This window comes from Mobula birostris, chromosome 22, assembly GCF_030028105.1.
Source record: "Mobula birostris isolate sMobBir1 chromosome 22, sMobBir1.hap1, whole genome shotgun sequence".
NCBI classification, from domain to species: domain Eukaryota; kingdom Metazoa; phylum Chordata; class Chondrichthyes; order Myliobatiformes; family Myliobatidae; genus Mobula; species Mobula birostris.
Window position 1 is genome coordinate 5146924 of NC_092391.1, and position 27200 is coordinate 5174123.

General features: G+C 42.5%; 1 protein-coding gene across 5 annotated transcripts in view; it reads left to right on the forward strand.

The window, feature by feature from the left end:
* The window catches only part of LOC140186475 (rab GTPase-activating protein 1), a 250738-nt gene extending 225556 nt beyond the window's left edge, over nt 1-25182 (forward strand). For all 5 annotated transcript variants that reach the window (XM_072240791.1, XM_072240793.1, XM_072240794.1 and 2 more), the window contains 7 exons: nt 2185-2277; nt 5491-5601; nt 11127-11231; nt 13468-13551; nt 14169-14240; nt 19676-19873; nt 24217-25182. In XM_072240791.1, the coding sequence (XP_072096892.1) occupies nt 2185-2277; nt 5491-5601; nt 11127-11231; nt 13468-13551; nt 14169-14240; nt 19676-19873; nt 24217-24339 (786 nt within the window). In that variant the 3' untranslated portion in view covers nt 24340-25182. The remainder of the gene's footprint in view (nt 1-2184; nt 2278-5490; nt 5602-11126; nt 11232-13467; nt 13552-14168; nt 14241-19675; nt 19874-24216) is intronic.
* The last annotated feature ends 2018 nt before the right edge of the window (nt 25183-27200 follow it).

Here is a 27200-nt window from a genome sequence, read left to right on the forward strand (position 1 = left end):
CCTGGCTGTAGCTTCCTGCCTTATTCTTAGAGCCTGTTTTGAACAATGGAACAACATTGGATATCCTCCATTCCTCCAGCACCTCACCATGGCTAAGCATGTTTTAAATGCCTCTTCTAGGGTCCCTGAAATTTCCGCACTAACCTCCCACCAGGGTCCGAAGGAGCAACTTGTCAGGCCCTGGGGATTTATTCGCCCTAATTTACCTCAACATAGCAAAGATTTCCTCCTCCTCCAACTGCATAGGGTCTGTGACCATGCTGTCCCATTTCCTCATATCGATAGACTCTGTCCCTCTGCCGAGTAAATACAGATTGAAAAAAATCCATTAAGATCTCCCCCATCTCTTTTGGCTCTGAACATAGATTACCATTCTGATATTCCAGAGGACCAATTTTGTTCCTTGCTATCCTTTTGCTCTTAACATATCTGTAGAAGCCTTTAGGATTCTCCTTCAACTTGTCTGCTAGAGCAGCATCATGTCTTCTTTTAGCCTTCCTGATTTCCTCCTTGAGTGTTCTCTTGCCTTTCTTACATTCAAGCACCTCATTTGTTCCTACCTGTCTATACCTGCTATGTATCTCCTTTTTCTTAACCAGAACCTCAATATCTTTCGGAAACCAAGGTTCCCTAAACCCTTTATCCTTGCCTTGTACTCGGACAGGCACATACAGATTCTGTGCTCTCAAAATTTCACTTTTGAAGGCCTCCCACTTACCAAATAAACACTTGTTAGAAAACAGCCTGTCCCAATCCACACTTGCCAGATTCTTTGTGATACCATCAAAACTGGCCTTTTTCCAATTTGGAATCTCAACCAGAGGGCCAGGATTATACTTTTCCATATTTACCTTGAAATTAATGGCATTATGATCAGTAGATGCAAAATTCTTCCCTCCACAAACCTGTTTCACCTGCCCGGTCTCATTCCCAGCTTGATCTATTAATTTATTTAGAGATACAGCATGGTAACGAATGCTTCAGGCCCAATGAGCCTGCGGCGCCCAATAACATCCATGTGACCAATTAAAGTACTCACCAGTACATCCATGGAATGGGGGAGGAAACTGCAGCACCCAGAGAAAACTCATGCACAGAGAGAATGTATAAACTCCTTACAAGCACCGAGAACTGAACCTGAGTTGCTGCCACTGTAATAGCATATGCTAACCACTATACTACTACCGTGCCTCCTCCCACGCCACCCGTACTGCCTCCCACCCATGCCTTCTCCTACACAACCCCTGTTTTGAAAGTTGTTAAAATGGATTATGTCCATAGATTTGAGGGATCTTTATCTCACTGGACAGTGCTGATTGAAGCAAAACACGTGAAGCAAACAAATTTCAATGTAGTACTTTTAGTCAGTTCAACAGGAAGCATGAAATGTCACACTTGTACATGAAAGAGAAGGTGATTTTTAAAGCTGGTGGAATCATTGGACTCTACTTACTTTAACACATACACTCCGTTTGACACTTTATAATGTACATGCTGTACCTAAAAGAGTGGTACTGAGTGATGTTTGTAGTCTGCTGCAGCCATCCAGTTCGAGGTTCGATGTGCTGTCTTCAGAGATGCTTTTCTCCACACCACTGTTGTAACGTGTGGTTATTTGAGTTACTGTCCCCTTCCTGTCAGCTTGAGCCAGCCTGGCCACTTTCCTCTGACCTCTTGATTGGCAAGGCATCTTCGCCCACAGCACTGCTGCTCACTGAATTTCTTTTTGATTTGTGAGCCATTTTCTGTAATTTTTAGAGACTGTTGTGTGTGAAAATTGCAGGAGATGAGCAGTTTCTGAGATGCCCAAACCACCCCGTCTGGCACCAACAATCAGTCCCTGTCAAAGTCTCTTAGATCACATTTTTCCTCCATTCTGTTTGGTCTGAAAAACTGAACCTTTTGACCATGTCTGCATGCTTTTATGCACAGAGATGCTGTCACATGATTGGTTGATCATATATTGCATTAGCGAGCAGGTGTACTCAATAATGTGGCCATTGAGTGTAAATTATGAACACTAATCATAGGGAAAGCCCACTTCTATGGATCTCTTATTACTTCAGCTAGCAGCATATGCTTTCGTTCTTTAGCTGTGTTTTGCTATAGTGCTGAATTATAAATGGGGAGAAATGAATGGAGACGCTTGTTAATGCAGTGTTTAATTTGTGAATATATCAACAGATCAGTCAGAAAAAGCTTAAGAAATATGAAAAGGAATACTTGGTAATGCGGGAGCAACAGGCGCAACAGGAGGACCCTGTTGAAAGATTTGAGGTAAGGAATTATTCGTGGCATCATTTGCCAGACAACGGATATCCACATTCCTCACTCAAGATGCTGGAGGAACTCAGCAGGCCAGGCAGCATCTATAGAAAAGAGTACAGTCGACATTTCAGGCCAAGAGCTTTCTCTTGTCTGTGATATCTACGTTCAAAGTGTTTTGTCATTAGATACCTTATGAAGCCTTCAGTTAAAATGGCCTCTTGATTGTTGAAAATTTCCTTCTGATTAGCTTACTGCAAGGAAATGAATTCTCCACTTGCACCTTCTAGTGTAAACACGAGATCCTGCAGATGCTGGAAATCCAGAGCAACACACACAAAGTGCTGGAGGAGCTCAGCAAGTCAGGCAGCATCTATGGAGAGGAATAAACAGTTGATGCTTTGAGCTGAGGCCCTTTGCAATTTATTCTCCATAGATGCTGCCTGATCTGCTGTGTTCCTTGATCCATAATCTCCTCAAAAATATTATCCCACTGATTCTATGAAGCTCTACGATGTGCAGTTATTCATGAAGCATTTACACATCATTAACCTTTGCTTTCTGTACTGAATAAAAATCAAATTACTGACACAAATTAAAGTCGTCCATAGAACATTTTGTTCACATCCAATTAATGAAAGCAGTGCAAATTCTGAGAAAATTATTCCTTACCACATAAGGTATTTATTGAGCTGTGCAACTTGCATTTTAAAATGATAAACACTAGAAATTCTGCAGATGCTACAAATCATTATGTGCTGTGTCGTTTAACATTGACGATCATGATCTTATCCACAATTGTTCTTGGCAAATTTTTCTACAAAAGTGGTTTGCCGTTGCTGCCTTTTGTGCAGTGCCTTTTCAAGACGGATAACCCCAGCCATTATCAATACACTTCAGTGATTGTCGGCCTGGCATTAGTGGTTACATAACCAGGACGTGATATTCACCATTTGCTCATATGACCATCCATCGCCTGCCCACATGGCCCTGATTGGCAGGGCTAAGTAGGTGCTACACCTTGCCCAAGAGTGACCTGCAGGCTAGCAGAGGGAAGACACAGCTTACACCTCCTTTTAATACAGATGAATCTCCACCCTGCCACCCAAAATCCAAAGCAACACACACAATGTGCTGGAGGAACTCAGCAGATCAGGCAGTATCTATGGAGAGGAATAAAGGGTTGCCATTTTGGGCCAAGGCCCTTCATCAAGATTGGAAAGGAAGGGGGAAAGAGGCAGAATAGGAAGCAACAGACACAAAATGCTGGAGGAACTCAGCAAACCAGGCAGCATCTATGGAAAAGAGTAAACAGTTGATGTTTCGGGCCAAGATCCTTCATTAGGACATATTGTACTTGCCAAAATAAGAAGGTGGGGACAGTCCTGATGAAGGGTCTCGGTCTGAAACAGTAACTCTTTATTCCTCTCCATAGATACTGTCAGACCTGCTGATTTCCTCTAGCTTTGTGTGTGTGTGTGTGTGTGGCACACTGTATAGTGTACTTTCTATTTTTTTTAAAGGAAAAGGTAAATTAGTTTTGTTAGCCAGTTATTTCTCTATGAGCTAGGTCGACGTTAATGCAAGTGCATGTTGTGAGTGCTTCCTCAGCCCCTGAGAGGCCCATATCAGCTGGTGACACTGAAACCACTTTGTCAGACTGATCTGAGTTGTTGACAGTCATTAAGCCACTTGTTGGCAGTCACGTCTCGAGCCTGCCACGGACAGGCTCATTGGTTACAACGACATTCACTGAATGTGATTTGCCCCAGATCTTTCCCTGTAGAGACGGCGGCAAAGATTTCCTTATCACCATTTTTGGAGAGAAAGTTGAAACAATTTTATTTATATTGATTAAGAATAGTATTGAAGCTTTCTAACTAAATTATGGGAAGATTTTAACAAACAATTAATTCTTCAATGGCAGGGATTAAAGCATTGTTGCTCTTTTTTCCTTCCAACCACACATACATACATACACACACACATTTAGGTTTTTTTTAGAAAATTACATTAATTAATTAATGGATAAGTTATAAGATTAAGATTATGAGAGACATAACTACAGTAGACAGACAGTATCTTTTTCCCAGTGTTGAAATACGTAGTACCAGAGAGCATGAATTTAAGGTGAAAGGGGGGTAATTCCAAAGGAGATGTGAGGAGAATTTTTTTTTTACACAGAGAGCGGTGGGTGTCTGGAATGCCCTCCCTGCGGTGGTGGGAGAGGCAGGTACATTAGGGAATTTTAAGAGACATTTAGATAGACACGTGAATGTGAGGAAAGTGGAGGGGTATGGACATTGTGCAGGCAGAAGGGATTAGAATAGTTGTCCATTTGAATACTAATTTAATTGATTCAACATAACATTATGGGCCTGATACTGTGCTGTACTGGTCAATATTGACTACAGACTTTTTTTCAGTCTCTTAGTTTTTTTTCTATTCTGTTTTTTGCCCGACTTTCCTCGTTTGTTTTTGTGCAGGGAGGAGGGATTTGGGGGTGGTTGATCATGCTGCTGTTCTTTTCTTTCTTGGTTTCATGGTTACTGGAGAAGAAGAATTTCAGAGTTGTATACTTCAATAATAAATTAACCTTTAAATAGCTCCAGGAGCTATTAATCCCAACCTAAAGGAAAGAAATCAATTAGAGTGAAAGAGCGCAGAGAACATTTATAAGGATTTTGCCAGGACTTGCAGAACTTGTTCACTCAGAGGGTGGTGAGAGCGTGGATCAAACTGCCAGGGAAGTGGTGTTTGAGGGTTCGATTGCAAAATTTAAGAGAGGTTGGGATTTGTACGTCGATGGACGGGGTATGGAGGGCTAGGGTCTAGATGGAACTTTGCAGAATAATAGTTTGGAGTGGACAAGATGGGACAAAGGGCCTTTTTCCGTGCTGTAGTGCTCTGTGACTCTAACCTCTGCACAAAGTAGTTTGTCACTCAAATATTTTTCACTTGGATCTGTCTCATTGATATCATGATGAATATCTGCCAAATTTTCAGAATTTTGTTTAGGAATACATTTTTTTCTTTCACATGAAAATTAAACAGAAAAGATAGCTGTTTATTCTGTTGACGAGTTAAAGTGAATGTACAATTATTTGTGTTAACACATTGATGGAACAACACAGTCTGTGTTAAGAGTTTAAAGTTCACTTTGTAGAGATGTATGCTAGTCTGAAACCATCCGTACTGAAACTGATTGGTTCCTCTTTTCCACAGCGTGAGAACAGGCGTCTACAAGAGGCAAATATGAGGTTGGAACAGGAGAATGATGACCTTGCACATGAGCTGGTCACCAGCAAGATCGCACTCAGGAAGGATTTGGACAATGTAAGTTTAAATTCTAATCTTTATTCACCAGCCTAATCTGTCTGTTGTTCACTTTTATTTCAGTATTAATTGGAATAGAATATATTCTTGAAGTTAATCACACCCATTAGTACCTTCTGGTATGTTGTAGCTGAGTGATTTTCCCATTTGCTCTGGACGCGGTAATGCAGTGGTTAGCACAACACTATTACAGCTCAGGGCGTGAAGTTCAGAGTTCAGTTCCAGTGTCCTCTGTAAGCAAGTTGTACATTCCTTCCTGTGTGTGTGTGTGAGTTTCCTCTAGGTGCTCCAGTTTCCTCCCACACTCCAAAGACCACTGGGTAGTAGGTTAATTGATCATTGTAAGTTGTCCTGTGATTAGGCTCGGGACAGGTTGGCCGGTTTCTGGGTTATGCAGCTAGAAGGGTTGGAAGGACCTGTTCCATGTTGTATCGCAAAACAAACTACAAAAAATATTATACATTTTTACATCCAAATTTTCCAAATAGCAGAGGCTAAAAATGCCAACTGAGCAAGTTGGAGAATGTTGGGATTGTCTGAGAAAATGTTTCTTGCTGCCAGTGTGAGATCCTTAGTCATGGAGTGGACTACATTATTTACCTGTAACAATTTCCATCCCCAGCAGTTGGTATAATCTGCCGTCATTTTGTTTTTCTCTGGGAAGGTAAGTATGTAATGCACAGTTATTATCTAGCTCCAGAATCTGCACTTTGATTTCTAACTTTTCTGATGTAAAGTGAGTAAATCTATGTCCATTTCTATCATGTAATGATGCTGAAAAACCAATTCACACCTTTCTATCAAATAGACTAGATTTCTGCAATGCACTTTTCACTGGACTTCCAAAGCAATCTATGGTGTGGAACCAGAGTATATCACAAAATCATTTTCATTTTATATTCCTGTCTGAGCTGTCAGGTCTTCTTCTGCCAGTCTCATAAATTTAAACAATCATTCTCAAAAGATAATTGGCAAGTCAGCTTTCTTGAACTAAGCTCCTAAACTGTGGAGTCCAATACCTAAAACTGTAAGAGATGCAGACTCAGTTGACATTTATAAATGCATTCAAAACCTATTTACTTAACCTTGATTTTAAATAACATCTTGTCTTTTATTTTCATGTTTATTTTTATTCTTGATTTTATTTTCATGTTTGCACTTTAATCTCGTTGTAAAGCACTTTGAGCTACTGTACATTGTCCATATGAAAAGTGCTCTATAAAGTTATTATTCAAGCCAAGTTTATTGTCGTTTAACTGTATACATGTATACAGTCAAATGAGACAATGTTTCTCCAGGCCAAGATGTAAAGCTCAGTAGTACACATATAACACACAATTACTTAGGAAAGTGAGAAAATATTACTTCCTTTGCTGCAGTGCTGAGCATCTATGTTTAAATTCTGTTAGCATATTGACAGGTTAATACCTCTACTACCATGGTGAGCGCAGGTCTAACGAGCATGTACAGTGCCTATAAAAATACCCCCCCCCCCCGGAAGTTTTCATGTTTTATTATTTTACAACATTGAATCACAGTGGATTTAATCTGGCTTTTTTTGACACTGATCAACAGAAACTACTCTTTAGTGTCAAACTGAAAACAAATTTCTACAAATTGGTCTAAATTTATTACAGTTATTAAACACAAAATAATTGATTGTATAATTATTTAGTAAATACACTTTTGGCAGCAATTACAGCCTTGAGTATGTGTGGGTAGGTCTCTATCAGCTTTGCACATCTGGACTGTAATTTTTCCCCATTCTTTACAAAACTGCTCAAGCTCTGTCAGATTGCATGGAGATTGTGAGTGAACAGCCCTTTTCAAGTCCAGCCACAAATTCTCAATTGAATTGAGGTCTGGACTCCAACTTGGCTACTCCAGGTCATTAACTTTGTTGTTTTTAAGCCATCCCTGTGTAGCTTTGTGCTTGGGGTCATTGACTTGTTGGAAAACAAATCTTCTCCCAAGTCGCAGTTCTCTTGCCATCTGCATCAGGTTTTCCTCCAGGATTTCCATGTATTTTGCTGCATTCATTTTACCCTCTACCCTCACAAGCCTTCCAGGGCCTGTTGCGGTGAAGCATTCCCACAGCATGATGTAGCCACCACCATGCTTCACAGTAGGGATGGTGTGTTTTTGATGATGTGCAGTGTTTGGCTGATGCCAAACATAGCGTTTAGTCTAATGGCTAAAAAGTTCAATTTTGGTTTCATCAAACCACAGAACCTTCTTCCAACTGACCTCAGAATCTCCCACATGCTTTCTGGCAAACTCTAGCCAAGATTTTGTGTGAGTTTTTTTTTCAACAGTGGCTTTCTGTTTGCCATTCTCTCATAAAGCACCCAGGCAACAGCTGTATGCACAGTCTCTCCCAACTTAGCCAGTAAAGCTTGTAATTTCTCCAGAGTTGTTATGGGTCTCTTGGTGGCCTCCCTCAGTAGTCCCCTTCTTGCACGGTCACTCAGTTTTTGAGGACGGCTTACTGTAGGCAGATTTACAGCTGTGTTATATTTTTACCTTTTCTTGATGATGGACTTAACTATACTCCAAGGGATATTCAGTGACTTGGAAATTTTCTTGTATCCATCTCCTGACTTGTGCTTTTCAATGACCTTCTCATGGAGTTGCTTGGAGTGTCCTTTTGTCTTCATGGTGTAGTTTTTGCTAGGATACTGACTCACCAGCAGTTGGACCTTCCAGATACAGGTCTATTTTTACTACAGTCAACTGGAACAGCTTGTGTGCACACAGGTCTCCAAAAGCATCTCCACTTAACTAATTATGTGACTTCTAAAACAATTTGTCTGCACCAGTGATGATTTGGTGTGTCATGTTAAAGTCGGGGGGGGGGGGGGGGGAGGTGAATACTTATGCAATCAATTTATTTTGTGTTTCATATTTGTAATTATTTTAGATCACTTTGTTGAGATCTGTTTTCACTTTGACACAAGTCTTTTTCTGTTGATCAGTGTCAAAAAAAGCCAAATTAAATCCACTGCAATTCAGTGTTGTAAAACAATAAAACATAAAAAACTTTCGGGGGGGGTGGGGTGAATACTTTTTATAGGCAACGTATATACCAATTGAAAATCCAGTGTTGTGTATAACGTAATTTGGTGACATATCTATCAAGATTGAAGATCATTTATTGATTTATTGTCATTCTTCACTAGTGTGAAGGAGAGCAAAATGATTGTTAACTGGAGATCTGATGCAGCATTAACTAAACACAATAAGCATAAAATGAGCAGCAGGAACATGATAAGTATAAACACGTCATTCTGAGTCTCAGCTTACTGAGAGTTTAAATGGTGTAATATAACAACAAGCATTGAACTGTCTCTTGAATTGGTCTTGTAATTACCAACAAGCAAACACTGTGCGGGTTTAGTGGCCACTTTTAAAAGGTGGAACTGCACATTGTAGATAGCATGTCAGAGGTTTGCATTGCATCCACAGGTATCTCACCCACTCAGAATCAGGTTTATTATCGCTGACATACGTTGGGAAACTTGTTTTGCGGCAGCAGTACAGTGCATTACATAAAATTACTATAAATTATTGAAAATAAATCGTGTGCAAAGAGTGCAGAGTAGTGATGAAGTGTTCAAGTGTTCATGGACCATTCAGATATTTGATGGACGAGGGGAAGAAGCTGTTCCTAAGACACTGAATGTCATGCCTCAGGTTTCTGTATCTCCTCCCTGCTGGTAGCAAGCAGAAAAGAGCATGTTCTAGATAGTGAGGGTCCATAATGATGGATGCTGCCTTCTTGAGGCATCGCCTTGGGAAGATGTCCTCGAAGTATCGCCTGGGAAGACGTCCTCGATGCATCGCCTTGGGAAGACGTCCTCGAGGCATCGCCTTGGGAAGGCGTCCTCGATGCATCGCCTTGGGAAGGCGTCCTCGATGCATCACCTTGGGAAGGCGTCCTCGATGCATCGCCTTGGGAAGGCGTCCTCGATGCATTGCCTTGGGAAGGCGTCCTCGAAGCATCGCCTTGGGAAGACGTCCTCGATGCATCGCCTTGGGAAGACGTCCTCGATGCATCGCCTTGGGAAGGTGTCCTCGATGCAGAGGAGGCTAGTGGCCATGACAGAGCTGTTTTGAGTCTCCAACTCTCTGCAGCTTTTTCCAATCCTGTGCATTTTTGCTTCTAGACCAAACAATGATGCAACCAGTCAGAATGCTCTACATGGTAATATCTTTAATGCTTGAGTTCCGCTTGCTATTCTGTGAACCTCATTGATGTAGGTAATGAATTAAACAGATGGCCACAGGGTTCCTGCTTGGTTCACTTCACCTTTAGGTGTTTGCTGAGCAGCTCAGTTGTGATGGCCATCATCAAGTAGATAATTTATTGAAAAGTAAGATCCCTTACATACTAAAAGAGCGGCAATTAAAACCAACTCTGAAGGAAGGAAGGGTCAGCCTTAATCTCCATGTGCATTTACTTCTTCTTAAGCCCATCACCCCTGCTGAGACCTAGACTGCCGACAGCAGCTCACCAGACTCCTTGGTCGTGGCTGAAGGTTGATCAGCCTTGTGGCTTCCAATTTCATCACACAACTTCATACATCTTTAAGACAAAGATTCTTCCTTTCCTAGGGATGAGGTCTTTGGAGCTTCTGTTGACACTGCTGTTTCTGAGTTTTTACATGATGGGTTTGCTAGCCCTATGCCCAAGTTCATTAGGAGTTTGAGGAGATTTGGTTTGTTACCAAAGATTATAGCAAATTTCTGCAGATGTTCCATTGAGAGCATTCTGATTAGTTGCATCATCATCCGGTATGGAGGGGCCACTGCACAGGATGGGGAAAAGCTGCATAAAGTTGTAAACTCAGCCAGCCCCATCAGGGGCACCGTCCTTCCCAGCATCGAGGACATTTTCAATTGGCAATGCCCCAAGAAGGAGGAATGTCAAAGGTAAGTTTTTTACACAGAGAGCAGTGGGTGCTTGGAATACCTTGCTGGTGACAAAGGCAGATAAATCAGGGACATTTAGGAGACTGTTAGGCACAGGGACAATAAATAGAAAAATGGAGAGCTCTGTAGAAGGAAAGGGTTAGATTAATTTTGGAGTAGGTTCAAAGGTTGGCATTACAGCGTGGGTTGTAGGCTGTTCTAATGTTTTATGGGGGCAGAGAGGTGTGGTGTGATGAATAAAGAATGCCAGTGTTCACAACAACAAAAATAGTACATCCTGGATATAAAGACTATAACATCACTTATCATGACCGGTTTCTAAGCCATGATTACAAAGCCACATCCTTTAATGATAAAGAGGAGATTTCTGAGTCTCAATTTTGTTCTTCCTTGCATTGTGTTGAATTTATTTCATTGTTGGAACAAAAATGCACTGGAGAGTTGGTTTTCTGTGGAATTTTTGAAATGACAAGTTTTGGATAATGGAAAGTGAAATCTGAAATAACCTCTTTGCATTGAATATATAAGCTCTTAGAAAAAAATCAGCTAGCTTGGAGGAAATGAAAAATGTTTCTGTTTACTTCACCCCACAGGCTGAGGAGAAAGCTGATGCGCTGAATAAGGAGCTACTGATGACCAAACAAAAGCTGGTCGATGCAGAGGATGAAAAGAAAAGACTGGAAAACGAAGCTGGTCAGGTGATTGTTGTTGCTGGGATTAACCCTACAAGCTGCCCTAGCTCTGGTCTCACCACGTTCAATATAGTGGGGGAGTCTAGGACCAGAGGACACAGCCTCAGAATAGTTTACTGCCCATTATACCACTGACTTTGGACAGCAGTGAAGGTGCTCCATGTCTGTCTGTCCATACCGTCACACAAATATAGAAGGATTTTTCATGGCTGTTTCCATAGTAATTTTATTTTACCAGTTGGAGTTGTTAGCCCTAACCTGAACCCACAAACCTGGAGGACAAGTGGACCACAGTTAGTCTGACCTCTACCCTTTGCCCTATTTGGCATGGGTGACCCTACCAGGAGCCAAAGCATGAAGTCCTGACCCCAGCCAACATAACTCTCGGGTCATTGAAGCACACAAGCCTCCAAACCCTACAACAAGGAGGCTCTTGGAGGATCTAGAATAGAGATGAGAAATGCCTTTAGTAGAGGGTAGTGAACTTGCCTGTTCTCCATACCAGAGGCCAATTATAGCAGCCAATTAACAGACATGCAAACTCTCCACCCAGGGAAAACATGCAAACTCCACACAGACAGCAGAGAACCTGTGTCTCTGGAGCTGAGAGGTAGTGACTTTGCCATCTGCACCACTGATCTGCCCTGTGAAAAATCCTGATGAAACAATTGGATCAAAGGCTGCCAGCTGGTCGTTTTATTTTACCATCGAGTAACTGCACAAATGTGAAGCATAGCAGTGATCAGAAGATCATTGCAACTGTGTTCAGTCTCGTCTCCACTGAAAGGCCTAGACAGTAGAGAGCATGTTTCCCATGGCGAGGTCACAGCCTCAGAATAGAAGGATGTCCCTTTAGAACAGAGATGAGAAATTTCTTTAGCTAGAGGGTGGTGAATAAGTCATTGAGTACATTTAAAGCAGAGTTTGATAGGTTCTTGAATAGTCAAGGCGTCAAAGGTTTTGGGGAAGAAAGTGGGAGAATGGAGTCAAGGGGGATAATAAATCAGCCATGATGGAATGGTGGAGCAGACTCAATGGGCCAAATGGCCTAATTCTGCTCCTTTGCTTTATTATGTCTTAGGTTTTATAGCGTTAAAGGCCAGGTAGAAGCACCCCCAATACACTTCCTCCGGCTCCAGGATATAAAATCCCCCTGCACCACACACAAAATACTGGAGGAACTCAGCAAGTCAAGCAACGTCAATGGAGGGGAATAACCAATCAACGTTTCGGACTAAGACATTTCATCACGACTGGCGAGGAATTCGACTGTGTAATCCTCTCCAAAGACGCTGCCCGACTTGCAGAGTTCCTCCAGCATTTTGTGAATCTGCAGAATCTCTTGTTTATAAATTCTCTCTGTCCTACCCTTCCCCTAGCTACTTTTGTGTTTTTACTGTATGTATAAAATGTCTTAGACTTTTCCTTAATCCTACTTGCTGAGGAGAATTCATGACCTCTTTAACCCTCTTCATTTCCTTTTTAAACTCTTTTCCTACTTTTTTGTCAAAATCTGATTTCAGCTTTCTAAACCTTACATATGCTTCCTTTGTTTTTGTTTTGTCTAAATGTATAACCTTTCTCATCCTCCTAGGTTTCCCTGAGCTTTTTCATGCTTGTTTTTCTTCTTCACAGGAACATGCAGGGCTTTAAACAGCACCTACCTGTTAGAAATAGAGTAGCCCAGTTACAGCTGCTCCCAGTCTACTCTTCCCAGTTCCTGTGTAATACTGTTGGAATCAGCCCTCCTCCAGTTTAGTACTTGTCCTCCTAAGGTCTAGTGATATCCACTTATAGTTATGATCACTCTTCCCAAAGTGCTCCCCCACTGAATTTTCAGTCAGCTGGCTAGGCTCATTTCCCAACACAAGGTCAAGAGTGACCCTGTCCCTGGTTGCACTTATTGTTTGAAGAAACTATCAAAGATGTATCTAACAAATTTTGTTCATCTTAACCTCTGACACTAGGGGAATTTCAATCAATCTTGGAGAATTAAAGTCACCTCTACTACTAGTGTGTTTTTATATCTTCCCATGATCTGCCTACGTATTTGTCCCTTTATGTTTTGTTGGCTCCCTACAGCCAACCAGTGTGGTGTGGGACTGAGAGGGAAACTCTTCTGTCACAACTAGTGCCTGGCAACCAAGATTAGTAGTGTCATATGTATATAACTGAGTATTGTGCTAGAACAGCATGAATTGGTCACTGCTTTCAATGTAACGTCTGGTCTTGCCTTCCACAGCTGAAGGAGATGTGCCGAAGAGAGCTCGACAAAGCAGAATCAGAAATAAAGAAGAACAGTTCGATCATCAGTGATTACAAGCAGGTCTGTAGCTGCCATAGTTTTCTGGTGGGGAGTTGTGTACAAATAATTGCAGCAGTGTCTAGTTGCTTGTCACAATGTCACAACAGCACAGAAACAGGCGAATTGGCCCATCTGGTCCATTTCAAACTGTTAGTTCCATTGAACCATCATCCTCATTCTCCCATCCATAACACTTATCTTAACTTCTCTTAAATGTTACAATTGGACCCCCATCCACCACTTCCACTGGCAGCTCATTCCACACTTGCACCACCCTCTGAGTGAAGAAGTTCCCTCTCAGGTCCCTAGTGTGCAGCCCTAGAGAGTTTTAGCCTGTGTTTTGCCTTGTATTGTTCATTTCACTTGAAGTGCAGTTTTATTTCCCTACAACTAGAAAGTTCAGAGTAGCTATTTCCTGTCTTGTCTTCCTTATCAGTCATCATTTTGTATATCGAAAGAGCAAATTCAGCAACAGACCTTGCATCTGGATAAGTAGGGGTCTTTCAAGAATTTCCTTTTAACACGGTGCTCAGTGCAGATAGTTGCAGATTTTAATCTCAAGTTGCAGTGGGTTGTACGAAATAATGAAAATAGTGATGAGTGCATTTTTCTGCATGTTTAAAGTGTGTCTTTTTTAGATCTGCTCTCAGCTGAGTGAGAGGCTGGAGCGACAGCAGCTGGGAAATAAAGCGGACTTGGAACAGATTCGGGTGAGTCGCATATTGAGTCCAATCAAGCTGGGAAATTAATGTTGAAAACTAAAAATAAACTGGAGACATTGGAAATCTGAACTAGAAAGCTGGAAAAATTGGAAACACAACAGGTCAGGCAGCATCTGCAGAGAGAGAAAAACGACTAAGATTGTGGACCTGGAATTTTGTGATTTCCGAGGATGCTGCTCGACTCTACTGGGTATTTCTAACAGTTCTGGGAATTAAGTATCGTTTTAAGTCACATCGTTTTGACATTAGACTTACACAGCCTATTTAAAGATTAAAGATTATCTTTATTTGTCACGTACATTGAAGCATAAAATGAAATAACTTTATTTGAATCAACAGCCAACACAATCTGATGATGTGCTGGGTGCAGGCCATGAGTGTCACCATGGTTCTGGTGATAACAAAGTATGCCCACAACTTAATAGCCATAACCCGTACATATTGGAACGTGTGTGGAACATGGGGCACCCTGAGGAAACCCATACAATTACAGGGAGAATGTACAAAATTCTGATACAAAGCAGTGAAATTCATCACCTTTCACCTGCCAGCTTGTTGTCTTTCCCTCCCTCCACTGTCTTATTCTGGCTTATTCTTCCTTTCCAGTCCTGATGGAGGGTCTCAGCCCAAAACATCGACTGTTTATTCCCCTCAGTGGATGTTGCCTGACCTGCTGAATTCCTCCAGCGTTTTGTGTGTGTTGCTCTGGATTTCCAGCATCTGCAGAATCTCTTGTGTTTACTGTGTGTAACAAAATCTGACCCACCTTTTTAGTAGATTGAATATTTATACAGTGTGGAGTTATGCCTACTGAATACAGTCAGCGTTTTCAAATTGGTCTTGTGGAGCACTGTTTAGTTTTCTCCACAATATACTTGTGTTTCTTGTTGAATCCAGCAAGTTGCATTTTGCATTGTAACATTCCTAATCACTGATGCAGCTCTTTCACACTGATAATCTCTGAAATTTTGTAATCTAATCGGATTAGGCTGAGAATTACTCTGAAAACTAAGCTTAGTTTCCCAGTGTTAATTACAAGACAATGTAAATCTATTAGACATAACTGCAAAGGGTCTAGTTACTTTGCAGTGATTAGCTGATGGGGGAGTTGTATAAAGATATTTATGTTTCTGTTCTACAGCTTTAATACATTCTAATTGTAATTCAATCCAAACTCTGTAAAATATACTTGTTTCAAAGACTATGCTGTGCTCCCAGAGTCTGGTACTCTCAATGTCAAAATGTCACTTCACACCTTTCAGTCTCTTCATGGAAGGCTGCTCCTCAGATTTTAATGTAGCCGATATATTTGTAAAGTTCTACCTTGTCCTTTGTTGCTCTGAGTATTCAAAGAACCTTTCACTTCTCCAAAACACTTGTTAGTTCATGATTGGTGTATCACACAGTGAAAGGACTTGCATAGCCATAGCCCAGAATGAACCATATAATTGTGCCAGGAAAACAACACTGATTCTTATAACAAACTGCGTGGAGTGGAATATGTGAGCACAGGCTTCTGGTAGTGACTCTCCCTAAAGTACCTGTTGATCGGAAATCCAGATCAAGGCCCAAAGAAGTCGAGGCTGGATGGCCAGAGCCTAAATCTGTGATTCTTTGCAGGACCACTGGAGAAGAGATGGCAGCAGAGACTCATAGAATATAGATCTGTACAGCACAGGGACAAACCCTTATCTGTGTCAATATTCATTCCATCTGCATGCACACAGTCTATGCTCCATACCTGCATTACCATGAATCCAACTGCCTATTAAACACCGTTATCATAGCTGCTCCTAGCGGCTCATTCCAGGCACCCAGCACACATGCTCCCCTCATATCTTTTAAACATTCCCCTTCTTACCTTAAACTATGCCCTGTACGTTTTCATTACTTCCACCGTGGGGGAAAAAGACCCTGACTGTCTACCCTCTCTGTGTACTGTTCCACCAAAGCCCAGTGTAAGATCAATGTAAACAGAATCTCACCTTCAGTCTAAGTATGTTACTGCACAGGAGACTACACTGAAATCAGAAATTCCAGTTCATATCAGAACAGGTGTGAACTACTGTGCTCTATTTCCTGTTCCAGCATTGTGTTTTTCTCTCTCTCTGTTTTCATTCATCTCTCTCTCTTTATACCATCTCAACTCCCCTCTCTAGCCAGCACACCTACTGTCATCTATCATCCTATCACAGACATTCCTTTTTCTCATTTCACTTCTAGTAAACTGTTACCTGTTTTTCTCACCACAGCTACTGCTTGGCCTGCTGAATATTCCCCAAAATTTTTGGTTTTAAATCAGTGTTCTTGCTCCTTTTGTATTTGGGTCTGTCCTATGACCTAAACAAGAGGCAAAGGACTATAGAACTGTACAGGCTCTTTGGCCCACAATGTTGTGCTGACCTTTTAACCCACTCCGAGCTCAATATAACCCTTCTCTCCCAGATAGCCCTGCATTTATTTTCATCCATCCCAATGTCCTTAGACAATTTTCTTTGTTCTTCTTTTGCTTAATTTATGAAACAAGGTACAGAAAACACCAGCTGAGTTCTTACTATAAATGACCTTGAGCGTTCCTCTGTCAGGAAGCTACTGCTTAAAATATGTGTTTACCGACTTGTGCCAGGCTGATGTTAAAACACAAAATTAACCTTGGAGAACTGTGTGGACCCATTGTAACACTCCTGACATTACTGGATGCTCTAATGCCCGTGCAAGCATCCTGTTATTGAATCTAAAGTAGTTTCAGAATCCACATTGGTGTTACTTGCTAGAAATAAATAAATTCTAAACACGGACGGAAGAGGCTAATACAACAGGGAGATTTGATGTATTAATTTGAAGCTCTGCTCCTTCTCTGAATAGTTCACGCACATGCAATAGGTCAGAATTCCCCGAGTCTGATGAGTAAACCCTTGCTAATTTAGTTCCTCCAACCAGAACGGCATCCAGAAAGAACGTTTTTACACACCGCTAGGTGGTGGTAGAGGCAGGTGTATTAGGGACATTAAAGAGAATCTGAGTAGGCACACGGATGAAGGAAAAATGGGGGGGGTAATGGCTCTGTAGGAGGTAAGGGTTGGATTGATCGTGGAGTAGGTTTACATAGATCAGCACAACATCCTGGGCTGAAGGGTATGTACTGTATATTTTCATTTTTATTTAGCTTTAGAGATGCAGTACAGAACAGGCCCTCTTGGACCAACCCAGCAACCCACCTATTTAACCCAAGGCTAATCACAGGACAACTTACAGTGTCCAGTTTAAATTAGTGGATACAGCCCAGTCCATCACCGATAAAGCCCTCCCCACCATTGCAGGGAAGCAGCATCAGTAATCATGGACCCCCACCATTCAGGCTGTGCTCTCTTCTCGCTGCTGTCATCAGGAAGGAGATACAGGAGCCTCACCACCATGTTCAGGAGCTGTTATCACCCTCAGCCTCAGTGATGGGGCTCTTGAGCACTGGGGATAACTTTACTCGCCCCATCATTGAAGTGCTTCCACTACCAATGGCCTCTTCATCTCACGTTCTCGATATTTATTGCTTCGTTTTTGTATTTGCACAGTATGTTTTTTAGTTGTTTGCTTGTCCTGTTGGGTGCAGTCTTTCAATGATTCTGTTGTGTTTCTTGGACTTACTATGTAACAAGAAAATGAATCTCAGGGTCGTATACGATGACTGATAAGTACTTTGATAATAAATTTACTTTGAACTAGTATGTCTTTGGACTGTGGGAGGAAACCGGACTAGAACTTCATGATCAGGGTGCCGACTGTCTATGAAGGTGCTGACCACAAGGTCAGAGGAACTCATTAAATGCACTAGATCTATGGCACTTCTGCACAGAACATGCTATTAGTTGAATGTTTGTGCAACAACAAACATCAGTAAAAAAAAAAAAATAATTTTAAACTGGTCTTTGACTTTTGGAAGAGGAAGGAGGGTGGACATGCACCAGTCTACATTGGTGGTGGAGAGAGGCAACAGCTTTTTAAATTCCTGGGAGTTAACATATCAGATAACCTGACCTGGGCCCAACACACTGACGCAATCACAAAGAAACACACCACTGCCTTTATTTTCTTCAAGGGTTAAAGACATTTGGTATGTCACTGAATACTCCAGTTAGCTTCTACTGATGGGTTGATGAAAGCATTTTGACTAGTTGCATCATGGTTTGGTACAGCAATTCAAACATGCAGAAACACAGGAAGCTGTAGAGAGTAATGGACTCAGCTCGATATATCACACAAGCTGCGTCAAGAGGGCGACATCTATCACCACCAGACAACCCCATCATCCAGGCCATGCCATCTTCTCACAGCTACCATCTGGCAGGAGATACAGAAGCCTGAAGTCCCACCCCACCAGTTTCAAAAACAGCTACTTTAACCATTTGGCTCTTGGAGGAACTCATACAATGTTGGTCACTACTTCACTATGCATAGTCATAGTCATACTTTATTGATCCCGGGGGAAATTGGTTAACTAATTTCACACTACAATGGACTTTTTTTGTTGTTCTAATTCTGCTTTTTTTATTATTATTTTATATAATTTATAGTTAATCTCTGGCTTCTTCCTCATTCTTCTCCAGTCCTAATGAAAGGTCTTCACCCAAAATGTCAACTGCTTATTCCCTTCCATAGATGCTGCCTGACCTGTTGAGTTCCTCCAGCATTTTGTGTGTTGTTCGAGTTTACCAGCATCACAGAGTCTCTTGTTTAATTGATGTTTTTGTTGTGAATGCTGTGCCTGTAAAGCTGATGTAAGTTTGTCATTGTACCTGTACAAATGGCACTGAACTCATCTGGTATCACAGGTGGGAAGATCATAAGACATTGGAGTAGAATTAGGCCATTCAGCTGATCAAGTCTGCAATGCCATTCAACCATGGCTGATTTATTATCCTTCTGAATCCCAATCTCCTGCCTTCTCGTAACCTTTGATGCTCTGACTCATCAAGGACCTATCAACCTCCACTTTAAATATACTCAATGGTTTGTCTGTGGCAATGAATTCCTCAGGCTCACCATCCTCTGGCTAAAGAAATTCCTTCCCATTTTTGTCCAAAACGATGTCCTTCTATTCTGAACCTGTGCCCTCTGGTCTTAAGAGTCCCCCACTACTGGAAACATCTTTTCTGCATTGACTCTCCCTCCGCCTTCCAGTATTCAGTAGAATTCAATGAGATCCCCTCCCCCCATTCTTCTAAATTCCAGTGTGTACAGGCCCAGGACCATCAAACGCTCCTCATACATTAACCCTTTCATTTCTGTGATCATTCTCGTGAACCTCCTCTGAGATGTTGTTAATGCATAGGAAGCAAAGAACTTCCGCTATAATTAAAGTATGTTGCATCTTCACAACAAGAATGTTTTCATTAAAGTGGCACTGACTGATATCTCTCTCATTACAGGGAAAAGTTCAAAGTTGTGATCGCTGCAGAGAACTCTTCAACAAAGAGGGGACTCTCAAAATTGTCAGTACTTCTAAGGATATCTCTGAAGACTATCAGGACAAGGAGAAAGAGTTACTGAAGACCCAGCTGCGGGAGATGGAGCTGGAGCTGGCTCAGACCAAACTGCAGTTGGTAGAGGCCGAATGCAAAATACAGGTGCGTGCCGGCTGAGCGTCTGGACTGTGGGATACACTAAGGTTGGAGGGAGGGAGCATGGAAGGGAACGTGTTGCTTTTGTTCTTGTGTTCTGTGTTCTCGTACTGAACATTGTTGCCATGCCATTCAGCACTATGTGGCAACCCCAGCACGTCTGTAGGTTGTGCTTGTTATTGATGCAAATATGTGTTTCACTCTACGTTTTGATGTACTGTGTACGTGACAGCTGGCTGAGTCTACAATCCTGTTCAGCCTCTTGGGATCCTGTGTGTTGAACCCTCCATACCAGACGGAGTTGCAGCCAGTCAGTGCAACATTTATAGAAAGTTACAAGAAAGGTCACGGTTGTGTAACTCAGAATGCTGCCCAAGTCCCTCACTGCAGTCCTGGGTCAGTGGTTCCGGGGTTGTGGTTGCAGGTCAAGTTTCAAGTTCAAGCTGAATTATCATTCAACCATACACATGAATGCAGCCAAACAAAACGGGTGTTCCTCTGGGGTGAAGGTGCACAACACAGTATCAAATCTCACACAGCACATCCAGTACATCTAATTACAATAGCAGAAAAATATATAGTTACCAAATATAGTTATATAATAGATTATAATCTAGCCCAAGTCTGTGAGTGTCACAGCCTATAGATTGATGGTGCATGTGTGTTGTCCTGGAGCCACGTTTCTGCAAGAACAGTCTGCAGCAGTTCCTCATCTCGTGCAAGTGCAGCTGCAGACAAACACTGTCCAGCTTGTCTTCCACCGAGCAAACACTGGAGGGCAGCACCGACAAGGGACCAACCCCCAACCCAGTGTGGAATCCGGTGGCATGTAGCCAGCTCCAGAACCTCTTTCCCTGGCAGTTGCAATAGGGCGACCCCAAGGCACGAGGGCCTGGTCCACGTCACAACCGAGGCCATACAGTTTGGACTCACGGTATTCTACATTACCAGTGCCGAGCAGGATCTTGTGACCAGAACAAAAATGTCCAGGACAAGCACCTGCATCGTCCATTGGACCTCACATCGCTTCTGATGTCTTTTGCTCTGGGTGGCTGAAGCAGGCTGCAACATGGTGCGCAATAAGTCCAGCTCCACCGCTGTCAAACAACCTGCTAGTGGGATAGACCTGTAGTACTGAGTGTTCTTAATATCCAGCAGTGTTTTGCGATCGGAGTGAACAATTTTAGTCTCAGTTTGGCCACCGAATCCACCCAGTACAGGATTTTATACACAGTATTAAAACCTGCTGCAGAGCCAGGACCTCTGATCTCCAAACATTTAACTTCACAATACGTTAGTGAGAATAAGCCTGATTCTGAACAAACTTTCACTGAAAGTAGCTTCATTTTGGTCTTCAGACTGTGTAAGTTGGTGGTTGTTGGTCATTTCACGTTGGGCATCTGTAATGTGGTCTGTAAATGAAAAATTACTCAAACATGTCTTAATAATGGCATTCACCATTAGCATATTTTCTCCATCCTAAAGTCCTGCTTATGAATTTTGATGGTGTTTGTCAGCATTTTTTTTAATCTTAAAGATAATGAAGGCAGAAGAATGGGGTTGAGAGGGAAAATAAATCAGCCATGATCAAACAGTGGAGCCGACTCGATGGGCTAAAGGGCGTGATTATCCTCCTATGTCCTAAGGTCTTATGGAGTGTTCATGAGGAGAACCGGGAAACAGATCCAGAATGAACCTAAAAATTTTCAGGAATTCTGTGGGGATTCCCTGGCGGGAAATGGAACATTGGTGTTTCGCGTCGAGATCCTTCATCGACGCAGGTAAAGGGTTTTGAGCCAAAACATCAACTGTTCATTTCCACCCAACATTACAGGCCCTTTGGCCCACGATGTTGTGCTGGCATTTTAACCTACTCTTAAGATCAATCCATCCTTCCCTCCCTCAAGGCCCTTCATTTTTCAATCATCCATATGCCTATCTAAGAATTTTTAAATGACCCCTGATGTATTCCCCCCCCCCGCTATATACTCCTACAATCACCTTAAAATTATGCCGCCTCATATTAACCATTTCCACCCTGAGGAAAAGCCTCTGGCTGTCCACTGGATCTATGTATCTTCTACACCTCTATCAAGTCCCCTCTCGTGCTCCTTCACTCCAAAGGGAAAAGCCCAAACTTGCTCAACTTCTGCTCACAAGACATGCTCCCTAATCCAGGCAGCATCCTGGTTAACCTCCTCTGCTCTCTCCTGGCTTCACATGTGCTACCTGATCTTCTGAGCTCCACCAGCTTCTTGTGTGTGGTATCCTCAGTATTTCGTGTCCTCATAACACTGTAGAGCTGAAACAGAATAACAGCGCAGCAGGGACTAGATGGGCCTGTTTCTCTGTTGCAGTGCTGTCTGACTCTACTCCTGTGTGGTCATCCTGTAAGACCTGACCTTGTTAAAAAGTGAGCAAGGTGATTTCTCCTCTATGTTAGTGGGCGATACATTATTTACTGTGTAAAATGCTGCCTGTGTCAGCAGAGAGAGCAATTTATAAGTGCTCTGTGAGAGAAATAAAAATTCTAATCACACGGTGAAAATGTTATCTTAAAACAGTGGTTTGATGGCTGCGTTATTATTCTGTCAGGTTCAAATCCTTTTCCATCATCTGCTTGCATCACATGAAAAGTGTTGTCAATCTTTGTTAACATTGAAGACAAAAGCATTTCCTGGTTTCACCAATACACACAGTGTGCTGGAAGAACTTTTCGTTTTCTGCAGGGATTGCTCTCTCCATGACCCCTGTGACCACTCGCCGCTCCCCATAGGCTAAGTGCTACACCTTACCCTCCACCCCTCCCTCAGGGCCTCAAAAAGTAGATTGGGGGACCACTTCATTGAGCACATGCACTCTGTCTGCCGCAAAAGGTGGGATTTCCCTGTAGCCACCTGCTCCCATATTAGGCCATGGCTGCCTCTACACCCATACTGAGGCCACTGTCAGGTTAGAGTAGTCTTCCGATAAGATGGCGACATGCTCACACACAGCAGCTTCTACAGAGTCAACAAAGGTGTTACTGCCTTTTTAAACTTTTTTTTTTTACAATGGTAAGGTCCTGCTGGACATTAAGTACTGGAAGTCTGCTCCATCAGTGAGTTGCTTGTTGATGGAGAAACTGAAGGAGCTGAACTTGGTGATGCTGCCTGTGACAGAGATATCAGTGCTGAGAGGACGTGCAGTCTAAAGCCAGTGATTGTCTTAGTCATTTGTGATCGCAAAACCACGTTGATATTGGAGGTGTGGAAAGCTGTAAGTCCGATACATTGGTTTATCGGTGGAAGCTATGTGGTCTCGGTTGTAGCAAGGACGATGCCTAATGCCAGGGTGTTGTCACCCATTTTCAGCTGCCCAGGGTGAGGCGTCGGAGTCGGGTGCTCCTGCGGAGTGCCAGAGGCAATGAGGCACGGCATTCCTCCTGGAGTCAGTGCTGCAACGTTCATGGACTCTGGGACTTAGGCTATATCGTTTGTATGTTTTCTGCTATCTTATATATGCTGTATGTGCCTTGTGCTGTCTGTTACTGTTGGTATTGTGTTTTATACCTTGGCCCCAGAGGAACACTGTCATTTGGCTGTATTCGTGGGTATTCTTGTATGGTTGAATGACAATTAAACTTGAACTAGAGGAACAACACTTCCTATTGTGTCTAGGTAGCCTCCATTTGCCTAGGTCTCTCTAGCGGATAGAGTTTCAGGATAAGACTGATAATCTTATTATATAGAGGCTTCCAGCCATGTACGTTAAAGACCCGAGGAGAGGAGAAATATTTACCGTCCTCACCAGCACTGAAACTGCGGCTTCTTTGGGTTCTGGACTTGATCTTTGCAGTTGTTATTGGGCAGATCAGCTAACATTTTAACATTGGCAGAAACAGGCTTACAGGTGTGGAGGCCGATTCATAGAGCATGGAACTGGCCTTCAGCCCAACTCATCCATAATTACCAAGATGGCCATCTAACTAGTCCCATTGCCTGTGTTTTGGCCTGTTTCCCTCTAAGCTTTTCCTATCCATGTACCTGTCCAAACGTCTTTTAATGGTCATCACTCTACCCACCTTGACCTCCTCCTCTTTTTGGCAGCTCCTTCCATTTACCCATCACTGTCTATGTGAAGAAATTGCCCCTCAATTACCTTTTAAATCTTGCCCCCCTCACCTTAAACAGGGAAGGAGGGCGGCCACCAAGAGGGGGGTGAGAAGAGAAGGGGTGAAAGTGGGAACCAGAATGGAAAAAGAGAGGGGGAGGGAAACTACCTGGAGTGAATTGCTTGTAAATCCCTTTAACGCAGTGCACAGATTGAGGCTTCCAGCCAGGTAATCAATCGTTCTGTTCTGTTTTCAGGACCTGGAGCACCACTTGGGTTTGGCTTTGAATGAAGTTCAGGCGGCAAAGAAGACCTGGTTCAACCGAACTCTAAGCTCAATTAAAACAGCCACTGGCGTCCAGGGCAAAGAGACTTCATAAGAAAGTCAGCTGGGTGAAGTGGAAACAAGGACAGTTCCAAATAACGCTGACATCTGTTACAGTTTAGGGGACCAGAATGTGTATCCTTACCTACACAGTCTGTGGATTAACATGGTTAAAGGATTGTTACCCCCAACAATACCATAAGAAATGGCTTTTACCTTTAGAATGGTCTTTATACTGCTGATGTTTAACACATGCGAGACCCTTTTTCCAGTAATTTTGGCTCTCTTCTGCTGTCCTGAGACGAGAGGCTACTCCCCTCTAATGTGTCTCTACTTGCACAACTGAGTCACATTTATGTACCAGAGAAACAAAAAAAACTAACAAATAACTTGAAACAAAGTTTTGATTTTGAATCTACTGTATACTGTTTTGATATAAATTTATTTCAGATCAGTTTAAAATCAAAGTGCGCAAAGGATCGCAGCTTCCCAGAGAAGCTGAAGTTAATGTAGTTTTTCCAACACTCTCTGGGTTTCTAGTGGGGTGTCAGTAAGATGGAAGCCTTTGCACCTTAATGTACCTATTTATAATGGTTTATGTTCTGCTGTTAGACACACCTACTGTACGTGTCTGAGAGGCACTGCGTTGTACATAACGTAACTCAAGTTCGTTTATTTTTTAATTCTGTTCTTTGATTTCCTAATGCTGCCTGGTGTAATGTTTCAGCACAGGATGTGCCAGTGCTTTGTCTGTAATGTCATACCACTGTCTTATTTGTTTGATGCCAAATGTGCTGTAACCTTCTCAACATTAAGTGTAGACGTTGTATTAGCATACAGTAATTAGGGTGCACTGTGTATACTTCATGCATTGAAATATATCCTGGTTAAAAAAACACTACTGAGTGTGGATTCCCGTTATCCTTTGTTAAGCTAAGATTTAGTGTTACCCACTGTAAGTGGATTATAGAGTCATAGAGCACTACAGCATAGAAACAGGCCCTTTGGTCCATCTAGTCTGTGCTGAACTATTATTCTGCCCACTCCTATCAATCTGCACCTGGATCATAACCTTCCATACCCCATGAACCAAACTTCTCGTGTTTTGAAATCAAACCCTCATCCACTGCTTCCGCTGGCAGCTCGTTCCACACTCTTACCACCCTCTGAGTCTATGTTCTAATGTGCCAGGGATTTACATAACACAAGATCAGCATGGTTTCTGTAAAGGGAAATCTTCCCTGACAAATCTGTTACAATTCTTCAAGGAAGTAACAGGCAGGGCGGACAAAGGAGAGGCAGTGGATGTCATTTACTTGGATTTTCAGAAAGCATTTGATATGGTGCCACACATGAGCCTGCTTAACAAGATCATATCCTATGGATTTACAGGAAAGATACTGGCATGATAGAGGAATGGCTAACAGGCAGAAAGCAGCAAGTGGGAATAAAAGGGGCCTTTTCTGGTTGGCTACCAGTGACTAGTGGTGTTCCTCAGGAGTCAGTATTGGGACTGCTGCTTTTCACATTGTTTGTCAATGATTTGGATAATGGAATTGATGGCTTTCTGGCAAAGTTTGCGGATGATACGAAGATAGGTGGAGGTGTAGGTAGTGCTGAGGAAGCAATGCGATTGCAGCAGGACTTGGACATATTGGAAGAATGGGCAAAAAATTGTCAGATGGCATACAGTGTTGGGAAATGTATGATAATGCTTTTTAGTAAAAGGAACAATATTGCAGACTATTATCTCAAATGTGAGAAGGTTCAAACATCAGAGGTGCAGAGGGACTTGTGAATTCTCATACAAGACTCCCAGAAGGTTGAGTTTGTGGTAAAGAAGGCAAATGCAATGTTGGCATTTATTTCATGGGGAATAGAATATAAAAACAAGGAGATAATGCTGAGGCTTTATAAGACACGAGTCAGATCACATTTGGGAGTATTGTCAATAGTTTGGGTCCCATATCTCAGAAAGAATGTATTGTCATTAGAGAGAGTCCAGAGGAAGTTCATGAGGATGATTCCGGGAATGAAGAGGTTAAGATATGAGGAGTGTTTGCCAGCTTTGGGCCTGTGCTCACTGAAATTGAGAAGAATGCGGGGAATCTCATTGAAACCTACTGAATGTTGAAGGGACTGGCTATGGTGAATGTGGAGAGGATGTTTCCGATGGTGGGGGTGACTAGAACTGGAGGGCACAGCCTCAAAATTGAGGGGCGATCTTTTAGAACGGAGTTAAGGAGGAATGATTTTAGCCAGAGAGTAGTAAATCAGTGGAATGCTCTGCCACAGACTGGCGGAAGCTAACTATGTCCGTGAGTATATTTCAGGCAGAAGCTGATAGCTTCCTGATCAGTCAGGGCATCAAAGGAAATGGCAAGAAGGCAGGTGTTGGGGTGGAGTGGGATCTGGGATCAGCCATGGAATGGCAGAGCAGGCTCAATGGGCTGAATGGCCTAATTCTGCTCCTATGTCTTATGGTCTTTTAAAACATTACAGCTCAGTATAGGCCCTTCAGACCACAATGTTGTGCCAACTTTTTAACATCAGTCTAACCCTTCCCTCTCACATAGCCCCCATTGTTCTGTCATCCATGTGCTCATCTAAGAATCTCTTAAATGCCCCTTATGTATCTGCCACTACCACCACCCCTGGCTGTGCGTTCCACACACCCACCATTCTCTATGTTAAAAAAAACCTTGCCTCTCAGCCTGAAACATCAACAGTTTGTTCCTCTCCATAGTCAGTACCTGACCTGTGAGTTCCTCCAGCATTTTGTGTGTGTTCCCCTGGATTTCCATAAGACCATAAGATATAGGAGCAGAATTATGCCACTAGGCCCATTGACTCTGCTCTGCCATTACATTATGGCTGATCCATTTTTCCTCTCAGCCCCTATCTCCTGCCTTCTCC